The 14,293-nt window shown below is 39.4% G+C and overlaps 1 protein-coding gene across 1 annotated transcript; it reads left to right on the top strand.

Annotated features, from left to right (window-relative positions):
- The first annotated feature begins 437 nt into the window (after positions 1 to 437).
- LOC115591227 (hydroperoxide isomerase ALOXE3-like) lies at positions 438 to 9,646 on the top strand. Its single transcript, XM_030433030.1, has 14 exons — positions 438 to 596; positions 930 to 1,134; positions 1,294 to 1,375; positions 3,016 to 3,138; positions 3,258 to 3,361; positions 3,760 to 3,926; positions 4,082 to 4,225; positions 4,643 to 4,846; positions 5,043 to 5,129; positions 5,246 to 5,415; positions 7,678 to 7,799; positions 7,947 to 8,047; positions 8,222 to 8,392; positions 8,609 to 9,646. Exons 1-14 carry the CDS (start codon positions 453 to 455, stop codon positions 8,786 to 8,788), a joined length of 2,004 nt encoding a protein of 667 aa, XP_030288890.1. The 5' UTR covers positions 438 to 452; the 3' UTR covers positions 8,789 to 9,646.
- Positions 9,647 to 14,293: the final 4,647 nt, after the last annotated feature.

The following is a 14,293-nucleotide window of genomic DNA, read 5'->3' as shown; positions in this document are numbered from 1 at the left end:
GTCAAACGGTAAGAGAAGTGCTTTATGAAATAATTTCATTTAGTAACAATAAGACTAAGAAAAGTCCAATTTTACACTCGAGGGGCACATGTTCTACCAATTGAGCTACTAAGAAACTGCAAAAAGTGGTGTTTTTTTATATACCGGTATATAGTACCTGTCAAATTAGCAAAGAGCGTCTGACACAGATTCATTGTTTTTCTGGTGGTATTTACCAGAACTCTACTCTGAATTAGGGCTAATCTTTTACTAATACAAGTGCTGCACCGCTACAGCAAACACGTTTCTATTCAGTTCTTGAAAAGTTGAACATGAACTAATAAGTTGTTATATCAGTGTTTTAAAGTTTTTTTGCATTCAATTTCCTGTAATGACAGTCAAGCTAATCGGTGCAGAGAATGATTATTATCATTCTCTCCCCCATCAGGGTTCTTCTGCTTTCCAGAGTGAAAATGGTAGATTATGAAGTGACCATATTCACCGGCAATCGCGCCTATGCCACCACTATTAACAATGTCTTCATTAAGCTGGTGGGAACAGATGGGGAGAGCAATCGCACGTGGGCCAAAGGACCTTTATCTGTCCTGACAGGAACAGTAAGTCTCAAATATACTTCTAAAATTGTACAGGACCTTTCCTCATGAGATGATACAAAGCCTCATTTAATACCAATTTAAAAAGAAAAGCTGATGTAAGCCCTCAGCAACTCAGACTCATATGCGCTGCAACAAGGTATGTGCTAAAACACAACTCTTCAAACCTAAAAAAGTCTCATTATGAGCTCCATAAGCTGATATGTTATGCAAAGTTCCCTTCTACTTTCAGTAACTGTATGCCAATTATTGTGACGTTACAGCTCAGTTCTTGGTTATAAAATGAAATGTATCTCCACCTTGATGTTTTTCAAATGTTTTCTGTTTTTATTCCAGGAGTATCGTTTTACCGTGTCCTGCACTAAATCCATTGGAAAGCTGGTTCAAATAGAGCTGGACAAACAGCGTTTCTTGGTGTTCCCTGAAGATGCCTGGTTCCCTGCCAAGGTGGAAGTAAATTCCCCAGAGGGATACACCTACACCTTTCCCATCTACCGCTGGATCACTGACAGCGAGGTGCACTACTTCAGAGAGGGAACAGGTTTGTTGAAACTGCTTGTCTGACACCTGCGGTGATCAACGTAATGAGTCAATCAAAAAAAGAGAAGTTGCAAAAGCTAGATTATAAGGAGGTTTACAAAGAGTAAATTTATGCAAACACATCAACAAGTTGAAACTTTCTCGTGGTTCTGTCTTTCAGCTCTGAGAGTCTTTGAAGACAAGAATCCTCTCGGCATGTACAGTCGGGAGAAAGAGCTGAAGCAGCGAGCAGAAGATTATCGGTGAGATCTTCGACCTTACACATTTTAGATTTATGCACCCCAAAACTAACATGTCTTGTTTGGAAATATTTCTATATGATGAGAATTCTTAAACACTTTTTTTGGATCTGCAAGGGTCTATTGATTGTGAATGCTGAGTCAGCATTAACAAAATATGTTTTACATGTATTTTTATGATTTCTTCCGCCTACATTTTCCAATTTGTATCTTCCACATTTTTTTTACTTAAAAACATCATTCAAACATCAAAACAATCAGCTCCATTGAGAATTGTCTGCCTTAACTTTTCTCTTTTATATCACACATACTTTTCAAAATATTCAGTGTTTTCTGACAGCATATATTCCCCTTTAAATGGAATGGTGGAATGTTCAAAGATCATATTTGTTCAAGCTTTTTCATCTGCTCATTCATGTTATCAACTAAACACTCTTTTGAAGATTTTAGGTATTATTCAACTTTCAAATCACATTAAAACTGTTTTCCAGAATATTCAATTTTATCTTATCAATCAGAATATTCAATTTTATCTTATCTTATCAATTTTAAGCTTAGTTACAATGGAAGTAAATTACAAAACCTATGGCCATCATTTTGTCTCTCTTCCCTCATTTCCAACATTCACTGAGACTTTCTCATGTTAATTCAGTTTGTTTGTAACATTCATATTTTCTACACATGCACAGTTCAAATGTTCACTATTTTTTATCTTATTTGAGGAAGAAGAAAGTGTGTGAGGGGTCAACCTCATCCAAAATCTCTGAGAAATTAACTCTTGAGTCAAACAGTAGTTACCCTCACCATGACAGCCTTTGATTACAACTGGCAGGACATCTGAGACAGATTTGCTAATGAGTACAGTTTGACACACATGTACAAACACATTCAAAACAATCACATGCAAGCATGTAAACGCATACACACACACACACACACACACACAGACACAGTGTACTTAAATTTGGTTATCTCTTTACCACTTTTCCAACCACTTTAACTGTAGTTAGTGTTCATCTGCTCAGTCATTCTTTAAGCAAGGAAGTCCATTTAAATACTGTAATTACCTCATATTTAACACATCAGAAGTTTATATAAGTTTTCTGTCCCATTCATAGTATTTGACTCTTTCGCAATGTTTTAAGTCTTCAGTTTGCTTCAGCTGCTTTTCTGTACAAATACAAGCAATCAGTTGAGTTTAGTTCCTCCTCCATCAATGTAATCTAGTTGCCAGACTACAGTATATTTTATTGATTCATCCTTACCCTATTGTTAAAACTCCTCATACTCATGATCAAAATTCAGTTTAGCATCAGCTTTTCAAAAAATCTTGAAGATGCTATTTGGAAGAAAAGTAGATATTTGAGTCTCATTCTCAACATGTCAAATAATGACACTTTGGGATGGCGTCCGACCCGTCCTAAAATTGCAAAGTTTCAGTTTTTGATGAGTAATTCCACATCCTACTCATACGTGTTTTGTTATTTCACCATTCATCTCGCCGAGCGCCAGCATTTCAACAGTGTGATTTCAATGTTGAATACATGACTACGTGTCAAGTATATAATGCTTGCATACTCTAAATTGAAAAGCAACTACAGTGGTATCTAACTGTTGGAAGCTTGACTCTCTGTTTTTCCCAGCTGGAAAGTGTATGCAGAGGGAATGCCTCACTGCATAGAGACAGAAGGACCTCTTTCTCTGCCTCCTGAGGTCCGCTTCTCCTTCACCAAGTTTACACAGTTTGCCTTCACTGCAGCTGCAGGGTAAAATCCTTAAATTCTATCAGATATCTATCTATATGACTATGTTCCTGTCTCTCTGCCTGTTGATCAAAAGTATTTGATGTAAAACAATAATGTTACTATTTTCCCTTATTATCCAGGCTGACTGAGCTGAAACTGGAGGGGTTGGCTGATTGCAAGGAGAAGTGGACGGAGATTGAGGGTATCGATCGCGTGTTCTGGTGCAAAGAGACTGCCATGTCAGGTACTGTTCTATCATGGTAGTTTGATGGAATTGATACTTTATGCATGATAGTATACATCCAACTTTATTTATTCATACATTACATTGGATTTTATTATGCTACCTTAAACCTTTTATGATGTCTCTATTCCTGAGATAAGCCATGACTTTTGACTGAATACTTAATAATCTATTGGCTTCTGTACTTTGCTCACTAAATGGATAAAAAAAATACAAAGGGGAATTTGTGTATAAATATGCAGTAAGTTTCCCAATTTTAGGCACATGAGAAAATATATGACATAGAGTCTGTGACTCTGATTTCTCTTAAACACATGCATTTCACATGCAGTAGAAGCCATAAGATTGAGTGAGGTTGTACTGCAACTCAGGGAGGTAAATCTCCCTCCTTTTCCCAGAATATGTCCAGGAACATTGGAAGGAGGATGCATTTTTTGGCTACCAGTATCTGAATGGAGTGAACCCCATGTTGATCGGACGTTGCACCACCCTGCCCAGTAACTTTCCTGTCACTGATGGGATTGTCTTCCTCCGTGGTCAGTCTAGCTTGAAAGAAGAAATAGAGGTGATTGTCTTGACCTGGACTGATCCTAGTATTAGAGTCATGTTTTGACACACATGTACAGTTGGAATTACATGTTGCACTTTCATGTTCACTTAGCATAAATAATATCTGCACTGTATACATGTGGGTCAAGTTGTTTCTCATTTTTCTCACAGAAAGGCAACATATTCTTGGTGGACTACAAACTTTTGGATGGAGTGAAAACAAACACCATCAATGGGAAGAAGCAGTACTTGATGGCTCCTCTGGTCCTTTTGCACAAAACACCTCAAAATGAGCTGATGCCAATTGCTATTCAGGTGAGATTAGTTCTCAAATATCACACCAGCTGCAATGCCAACATACTCAAGTCATGTAAAAATGTTCCTCGACGAGTCATATCCAAGTTTGACAGGCTGACATGAGAGTCACATACAGAAGTTAATGAAAAAATATCAGCACACAGTTCTCCAAAACTTTAACAATATATCAGGTCCAGGATGATGGCTTGACTTGTGTTTTACAAACACAAAGACAAGTATTTACATGACACACAACTATTGCTGAAAATGTGAATTGGGAACAACAGCTTATCAAACTGAAAAGAATAATCTACACAGCAGAACAGATCTGCAGTAAATAGTCAAACATACAAAAAGTATTAATTTATTATTAACCAGTCCGGGTGATGGATCAAATGGACTGAATGAACCTCATCCCTCTTCCTTCTCCTGCAGCTGAAGCAGACTCCAGCAGACGACAACCCCATCTTCTTTCCTACTGATTCTGAGTACGACTGGTTGATGGCCAAGATCTTTGTGAGAAGCGCAGATTTCAACTTGCATCAACTCAACTTTCACCTGCTGCGCACTCACCTGCTGGCTGAAGTGTTTGCAGTGTCACTGCTGCGCAACGTGCCCATGGTGCATCCTCTGTACAAGGTAACGGTGTAAGAGAATCCTGAATCGACTGTAGTCTAAGTCTATTCAACCTGCTGGTTTTGGGATCTTAAAAAGTTGATGAACCAAAATGTTTTAGTTTGTATATTTTTTACAATTATTTCACAGTGAAGCATCAAGATATCTGAATTTATTAAGAACTAATAGTGTAACTAAAAAAGTTCCTCTTCTCCCTCAGCTCCTCATACCTCACACTCGCTACACTCTGCAGATCAATGTTTTGGCTCGAGATCTTCTGATATCTAAGACTGGAATTTTCACAGAGGTATAAAATGACCAACATGCCCAGTAGATAACTTAACTTAAATACTTCTTTTCTTTCAATATCATATATGGTATTTTTCTCTTTCAATAATTGTAACATATTTGACTGTTGCCTAGTTTGCAGCATCTGGTGGAGAGGGTATGATCGAAATCCTGAAGGGATCACTGTCCTCGATGACCTACAGCTCCCTCTATATACCAGATGACATTGCTGAGCGTGGACTGGAGGCTGTGCCAAACTTCTACTACAGGGATGATGGACTCAGGCTGTGGAAATTCATCCACAGGTACTGTAGGCAGTTTCCACCATGCATTTTTTTTAGAGCTGATATGATATTAATGCAAAATCAAAATGAAAAGTTTACATGATTTTATAATTTAATATTAAAGCTAGGGTCTGTAATGTTGTTCAGAAACACATTTTGTTATACTGGGTGAAATGATCCTGCTATCCTGAGAGTAGTCAATACATTATGTATTCAGAAAAAGGAACGAAAATAATCGGACCTCTGTGGCAGCTGTAGGACTGAGAAAAAGCTGAACCATCTGTGCCATCCGGCCCGGATAGCACGGATTGGTCAGTTGCACGGACTGGTCAGATGCCTTCCTGTCTCCTTCTGTCCCTCCCTCCTCTGCGCGTGCACACGTTACGTTTCACTGTTGCCGGAAATAGTCAGCACACTCCTCTGCAGAAATACGGAGTTGCAGGAGAAGACGTTCATTTGGTTACAATGGCAGAGAAAATGCAGCCAGCATTACTTGTAACAGCTCACCCCGCTAAAAAGGCAAAGAAAAGAAAGCCTGAGGCAGAAAAGGCTGCGACGAAAAAGGCTCTGGATAAAGAAAGAAGTCGACCAAGTCGACATCGGTGTGGTGTTTTAGCGGTGGAGACAACTGGGGCATGTGAAGGGCTTGAAAAGTGATGCAGAGGTTGCTCTCTTTCTGTTGGACAGGTAATTATTTGTTTTGTTTCAGGGGGATTTGTTATTTTCATGAAATATGTGAGGTTTGCCAACATGGCTACGTTTGTAGCTTTTTTTTTTTTAGCCATGAGAATGGCTAATGAGTCTGCCCAATTTCCACTGGATAGGGGTCCGCTGCGTTGCAGCTCCGATCCGGTTTTGCTCCGCCTTCCGGCAATCCCCACCTGTTGTGGTTTGAGTCCGCAAAGGTGCAGTACGGTAGACAGCTGGCCTCACGATGTGTGCTGGTGTCAACACGGAGTGTTTTATTTTGAAAAGTAACCAGATGTAGTTTGTTATTTTGGCGCTGGACTTCCTGTCTGCTCTGTGCTAAATTCAGCTGAATTGCTGCGTCGTGCTCCGGCATCTCGTTCTCCCTGCGAAGTCCCACTAACAGATGTGCGTTCAAGTTTGTGGGGGAGTGGCTTTGGACGGAGCACTGACGGGATGGGGAGGGGGGGTGGAACTTAGAGGAGGTGCCACTTTCAAATCTTGCTAGCTCTCTTGCTAGCTCTCCACGATTGTAGACCCTAGCTTTAATATACTGTTAATTATAAAATAAATGTCTATGTATGTACATATTTACCTGATGGGCTTAAAGGGATAGTTCGGTTTTTTTGAAGTGGGGTCATATAAAGTACATATCTATAGTCGATCTGTTTCCTACCGTAATCACCGATCAGCGCAGCCTCAGTTTGGAGAAGCAGATAGCCGCTCCAGCCCAGAGGCTCAGCTTTGTACTGCAGTGAACGGGGTTCAGCAAAAAAGCGAAATTAACCACCTAAAACAAGACTCACCTAAAAAAATGTACATCAGTTCAAGTGTACGTTTACGTATAGGTAATATTCACACCGCTTTACATCACGGTCAGACCGTGCTTACTTTTGGCACTACATTTTCTCAACCACAGAACCTCCGTATTCCTACGCATTAGCGTAACTGGGCAACAGCTGATCTGCGAGCGGCGGCTGGACGAGAGGTTTACTTTCGATAAAAACGAAACTTAACTCTCCGTATCCTTCCACATTAGCGCTCATGCATAGGGATACGGGGTTCTGCGGTTGAGAAAATGTAGTGCCAAAAGAAAGCGCAGTCTGACGGTGATGTAAAGCGGTGTGAATTTTACCTATACAACGTACACTTGACCTGATATAGATTTTTTTAGGTGAGTCTTGTTTTAGGTGGTTAATTTCGCTTTTTTGCTGAACCCCGTTCACTGCAGTACAAAGCTGAGCGTCTGGGCTGGAGCGGCTCTCTACTTCTCCAAACTGAGGCTGCGCTGAGCGGTGATTACGGTAGGAAACAGATCGACTATAGATATGTACTTTATATGACCACACTTCAAAAAACCTGAACTATCCCTTTAAAGGAGAATACAAAAACTGTCACACTGTGTTGCGTGGATGTAGGTGAGTTCGGCTAAGAGAGAGATACCAGCACGTTGACATGGTCAAAGAAACTTATGTTACCGTAGTCAGTCATAATGTGTTGGTCTCAGTTTGCAGTGTCTTAATACTGCTGTGTTTAGAAATAATATACAATTCAACTGGGAATGATTTTTACAGAACTTATCCACATTTCTTAAAGGTTCGTGCAGGGAGTGCTCAGCTATTACTACAAGACTGATGCTGAGGTCGAGGGAGACTCCGAACTGCAGAAGTGGATTTCCGACATTTTTGTTCATGGATTCCTCTCCCAAGACTGCACAGGTGAGCTTTAAAGAAAACTCAACCGTAAAGATTATAAATGTGCACATTAATGTACCATTTTATAATCATTATGTAAGAAAAAATCTAACTTTAATTTAGTCATCTAGATGTCTTTAAACAGTGGAGTTTATTCTTTTTAATTCTCAGGAATTCCTCAGAGCTTCACCTCTGTGGCTGAGATGGTCAAGTTTGTCACCATGGTGATCTTCACCTGCTCAGCACAGCACGCGGCTGTCAACTCTGGACAGGTGAATTTTCTTATTACTGGTTTAATGCTATTTTTGTGGAATGGGTTTATGAGATTTTGCAGTTCTCTCTAAACTGGAAAGATAAATAAATAATATGAATAAACAATAGTAATGAATGTAAAATTAATTAATCTGAAAAATTATATGAATAATAACAAGGGTATTGCATTGTAGTATGACTATGGTGGCTGGATGCCCAACGCCCCCACCTCCCTGCAACTTCCCCCACCAACCAAAAAGAGGACAACAAGTGAGGCCACGATGCTGGAGACATTCCCTGATATCAACACAACAGCTAATGGAATGGCCGCCTTGTGGCTACTCAGCAAGCAGTCCACTGACTTTGTAAGTGCTTCATGAACAATTCAAGTTGTGTAAAGTACTGTAGGTCAATATATCATTACACCCAAAATACTACCTTTGAGCCAACGCAAGAAACCCTGCTGACTTTCTGTAACTTTACATTATGTTGCCAATAGTCTGTTTGATAAACATGCAATTGTTTTAAAAATAAATAAATAAACTTGAAATGTAAACTGAATATATGATTGATCTCATCAGGTCCCTCTTGGCTACTATCCAGAGGAGCATTTCACTGAGGAGACTCCCTGCAAGCTGATAAAGGAGCTTGATGGAGAACTTAAAGTGCTAAAAACGCGCATCGAAGTCAGAAATGAGACTCTGAAAGTCCCATACACATACCTGAAACCAGAGAAAGTAGAAAATAGTGTGGCCATCTGAGTATCAGGTGATGTGAGCTCCTCAGCGGTGGGCAGAAGTCAGATTCACATTAACAAAGGATCTGCATGTTCTGTGTTTAACTGATAACTGTACTTCTGCATGTGTACGCTTATATTTTTCTCTTTTCCTACAGCCTACTTGATTTAACTGTGGTGAAAATGTACTCTTTTATTTCCTAAATCCATATTATAAAATGTATATACGTGTTGTTAGTGAACATACAGGGCATCTAATCAAACTATATTACTGGGGGACTGATGTGATTTTGCACACTTATTGTAACGCTGTAGAAGTAAACTGTGCCTCATAACTTATCATCATGGTTAAGTTTAAATAACTGTAGGGACCTATGCTTTGCTAAATTTACTTTATGTTTTTTTATGTATCTGTGTGTTAAAAATCTGTATATGTGTGTTACTGAAAGGAAGACAAAAACTCTGCATGCACTGTGTATGTTTTACCTTACGTGAGTTGTCACACAGAACATAGTTTGTTTAATACAGTAGAATGGAGGTTCTTGTCACCAGAGAAAGAATCTTGTCTCCGTGGTCCTGTGCTCCAACACCTGTCTGCAAAAGTCAGGTTCACATTAACAAAAATGAGAAAGGATCTGCATTCTTCTGTTTTTAACTGATAATTGTACTTCTGCATGTGTACGCTGATGTTTTTCTCTTTTCATTCAGCCTACTTAATTTAACTCTGGTGAAAATGTAATCTTTTATATTCTAAATCCATATTATAAAACATATGTTGTTAGTGAAAATACAGGGCATCTAATCAAACTATATTACTGGGGAATGATGTTATTTTGCACACTGACTGTAACGCTGTAGAAGTAAACTGTGCCTCATGACTTATCATCATGGTGAAGTTTGAATAATTTACGGGCCTGTGCTTTGCTAAATTTACTTTATGTTGTTTTATGGATCTGTGTGTCAAAAAAGGCCATTACTGAAGGAAGACAAAAACTCTGATCTTGTCTCCATGATCCTGTGCTCCAACACCTGGGGGGGGGGGGTTGCGGACGCTCGTCACTGTCAGTCCGGGGGGGGGGGAGGAAGAAATGGACGAGGGGGCTCGTCGCCGTCAACCGGGGGACGGACGGACGGACGCTCGTCACCATCAACCGCGGCAGCCCACAAACACCCGCTATAAAGCAGCTAACATTGTTGATTATAGCGGCGCTGACCTAGCCATATAGCGGCGCAGCGCCGTTGTTCCACCGTCTGGGGAGAACCCTGACATTGGTATGAATCCAAATTCAAAAAGATTTCTCTGTGATCTGACTGCAATAAATTAATCAAAAGGACACAGAAATAACATCATAAATCCGTCTTGTAAAAACCCTGCATTCATGCTTCATGAGGTCTTGTGGCCGTACGACAAGCAAACAACTTTTGTTCCCTGAATGGAGTTCAGATTGATCAGAGCTATGCTGTGTGTAGTCTTACTTTCTCGCTCACAATCCTTCACGGCAGCTCATTATTTGTGAACCTTTTCATTCTTGTAAACAACGCTGAACAAACAAGGCGCCCCGAGCTGCAGTCAACACATCATAACTTGAGGCACAACTGAATTTACAGTTATTCAGTAATACTGTAATGACATGTGTTTTAATAGAATTTTTGCTTGAAATGCAGACTTTCGTAATCAGAAATTATTATCCTGGAGCAAAATTAGGGTATTTTAGGAACAACACCAACATGGTGAAATCAGACAGGTTAGACTTCAACACAGAGGTGCTTTGAGCTAATTGCAACAAATGCTAACCAACTCATATAAATTATTTTTCTGCAGGTATGGTGTTTACACAGTCACAATCTTATTTTACAAATAAATATTATGATCTGATGAAAAGTCAAAAAATCACCAATGTTATCACAGTGAGAGATGTTGGAAAAAAATTTAAAGGCAATCTGACTGAAAGTTACTGTGACATTCATTCACCAACGTCAGTGCGAACCTAATGCGGCACTAGAGGAACATTTAGGGTATCACAGGGTCCATCCTCTGGGGACCATGATGACGGAACATCCAGTAGGCCTGGTTGCTAAGATATTTCAGTGTGGACTAAAGTAGAGGCCGCACTGCTAACATGACTAAAAACAGGGATCTTTAAAAATGCACTGCAGCATGATCATAAAGCTACACTTCAAAAAGTATTTAGAGGACATATTATGCTCATTTTCAGGTTCACACTTTACATTTCAAACAGTTCACATGTATTTTATGTGCCTATAAGAACAGGTTTATATGTTGTAATAAAAAAAAAACACATCATTTTTCTCATACTGGTAATGGTCTCATACCGGTGTTTTAAGCTTTCAGCTAGCTGCATTTCTACTGTGAATATCACTACAACGGTCACTTCTGAACAAAAACTTTGCCATATGATAGAGAAGGAATCTGATCCGTATCAGCCTCAGCCTCACTGCCCAGCAGGCCACTAAACGTTACAGATTTGTAATAGTCTTTGTATAGTTTTACTGTGACAAACTAATAAATTCCTGCAGCTTGACCATTTCTTTTTCCCAAGTAGCTGTAATCTTTACTTCAAGGCATGTCTATTAAGTAATTTTAAACATAGCAACACACAAACAAAAATACCAAAAATGAAGTAAATCCACTCCTGATATCCTCGGTTGGTAGAAGTCATTAAATGTATAAAATATGGGCAGAGCTACCGGGTCTGAAGAGAATGATTCCCTTTGGCATGGAATTTGGGTTTGTAATTTTACAGACATTTTACATGCAAAAAAAGCTGCTTAAAACACTAAAGGAAAGGGAAAATCCAGAAACCATGATATAGTCTCTTTCATCAATTATTGCAGTATGACTATGGTGGCTGGACGCCCAACACACCCATCACCCTGCAACTTCTCCCACCAACCAGTAAAGGGAAAACACATGAGGCCGCAATACTGGAGACATTCCCTGACGTCAACGCAACAGTTCATGGAATGGGCACCATGTGGCTACTCAGCAAGCAGTCAACTGACTTTGTAAGTGACAAAACATCATGAAAAATAACATAAACCATATTCATTTTTAAGTTGTGTAAAGTACTGCAGGACTTCTTTAAAAATTACATAAATTGCTATTTATATTCAAGTTGTGTAAAGTAGGTCTATATACCATCACAGCCAAAATACCACTTTTGAGCCATTGCTAACATCCTGTTAATTTCCTCTTTAAATGTATGATTGATCTCACCAGGTCCCTCTTGGTGACTATCCAGAGGAGCATTTCACTGAGAAGATTCCCCACAAGCTAATAAAGGAATTTCAAGGAAGGCTTAAAGTGCTCAAAACGCACATCGAAGTCAGAAACGAGAGTCTAGAAGTCCCATACACATAGTTGAATCCCACAGAGGTAGAAAATAGTGTGGCCCTTTGAGTATCAGATGGTGTGAGCTCCTCAGCAGTGGGCAAAAGTCAGGTTCACATTAACAAAAATGAGAAAGGATGTTCTGTTTTAACTGATACTTCACTTCTACATGTTATCATTGTATGCTGATTAAATCCTAATCCACATCATAACTCTTATTTTGTCAATGAATATACAGGGCATCTGATCAAACTAAATTACTGGATGAAAGACACTATTGTGCATTATGATTATAACACTTTAGAAGTAAACTGTGCCTCATGACTTTTTGTCACAATGACTTTTAAACAATTGTAGGGACCTATGCTGTGATGAATTTACTATATGTTGTAATATGTATCTGTATGTAAAAAAAAAAAACTTTACTGAGAGGAAGAAAAAAACGTCTGAGTGAATCATGTGTCTGTTTGATCTCATGGGAAAAGTTCTGCTTATCACACAGAAAATACTTTGCTTAATGGAAGAAAAGAGTTTCATGTCACCAGAGAAAGAGATGTTGTCTCCATGGTCCTGTGCTCCATGAGTCAGCTGTTTCTGTAAAACACCTGTCTGCCCTGAGACACTCACTAAAGAAACTCTCTAATGTTCTTTGAAGGCACAGTGGTGATTTAGAGCATATAGAGTACACACACACAAACACACACACACACACACACACACACACATACACACACACACATACACTTGCATACAGAATGCACTGAAGAGTTTGATATCTAGTTACAAATATTACTGAACTGAAAACACACTAAAAACAGTGAATAATAACAGAGAACCTAAAACATTGCTCAATTATTCTCAGGAAATGTGGCATTCACAGGGTGGAGCTTCTTTGAACACGTTTGGATTGTATCCATTAAAGTAACAGATATGGAGTGTGGCCAGTGACAGATTCCATGAGAAAAAAAATCAGCTGGCAGAGGGGTTTTAATCTTTGCTGTCTCTTGCTATGGGTAAACTCAGCGGGGTGTGAATTTTAAAATGATGCGACCACCACTTTAAAGCAACATTATGTAACGTATTACTTTTACCTTTACCTTAAAATAACAGCTCCACAATCATTTAATGGAACAGTTTCTTGTAATAGGATGAATGGTGTCTCTGTCACAGCCACTCTGCCCCCATCACTTGTTTGTGGGTGTGTAAGATCAGAGCGCGATCGGCATTTTTCAAAGGTGTGAACAAATTAACTTAAAATGAATTTTCTCAAGAAATGAAAAACAAACAAAAGAAAACAAATTGGAACTCGTCTGTTGGCAGCCGGGTGGGAATTTCACAGCAGCCACTGCGGCCATGGCCCTGTGCCCCGTGAGAAAAAATCATCGTACGGCCACAGTGGCCTTTGTGCCCCTGGCTCTGTCCAAGTTCCATGTAAAAAGCGCCAGTGCAGCGTAGTGGTGGAGTGGAGTCTCATCATCACATCAATGACCTCACGCGAAAGCCTGAGCCTCTCAAACAGCAGTAGCATCTTAAAACAGAAGAACGACACCTACAGCACAGGTGTATGCAGGCGAGCTCAGCCGGTTTTGATATAACACGTAACTGACTTATGAGGTAGGATTTAGTTCGGTAAAGTTGGAAATAGATTTGAACTTCCTGGATCAATAACTCATAAGCGAAACATTGTTAAAACACAAAGAACGACTCTTTCCCATCATAGTAAGGTAGACAACGATTTAGAACCGTATTTTCATCAAAACAAGCGGTCCTCCGGGCTGGACATTAACATTGGTCTCCATGGTCAGCCGTCTGTGAGACAACAGTGCAGGGACCTTCTACAAGGTGCAACACCGAAAAGAGATACTACAAAAAATATTCAATGACTTCACTATTATTCAGTGTAGTGTCACCAAAATCACTCCACACATCAGTGGTCTCCTGCTGGTTATTCTACAACTGTTTGTTTGGAAATGTGCTTTGCCATAATTTTGGGGAATTTCTATAGGCAGAAATATTCAATACCTTCACTAATATTCTGTGTCGTGTCACCAAAATCACCTAACCCTACTTTAAAAAAAACTTTTCTTTTGTAACATTAACTTGATATTAAAACATGTTTTAAAACATAATCCATGGCCTTTGTGCCCCTAAAAAAGAAAAGAATTTACTTTCCATGGT

The sequence above is a fragment of the Sparus aurata genome, chromosome 1 (assembly GCF_900880675.1).
Source record: "Sparus aurata chromosome 1, fSpaAur1.1, whole genome shotgun sequence".
In the NCBI taxonomy this organism is placed as follows: Eukaryota; Metazoa; Chordata; class Actinopteri; order Spariformes; family Sparidae; genus Sparus; species Sparus aurata.
Note: the sequence above shows the minus strand (reverse complement) of the source record. Positions and strands in the feature narration are given on the sequence as shown.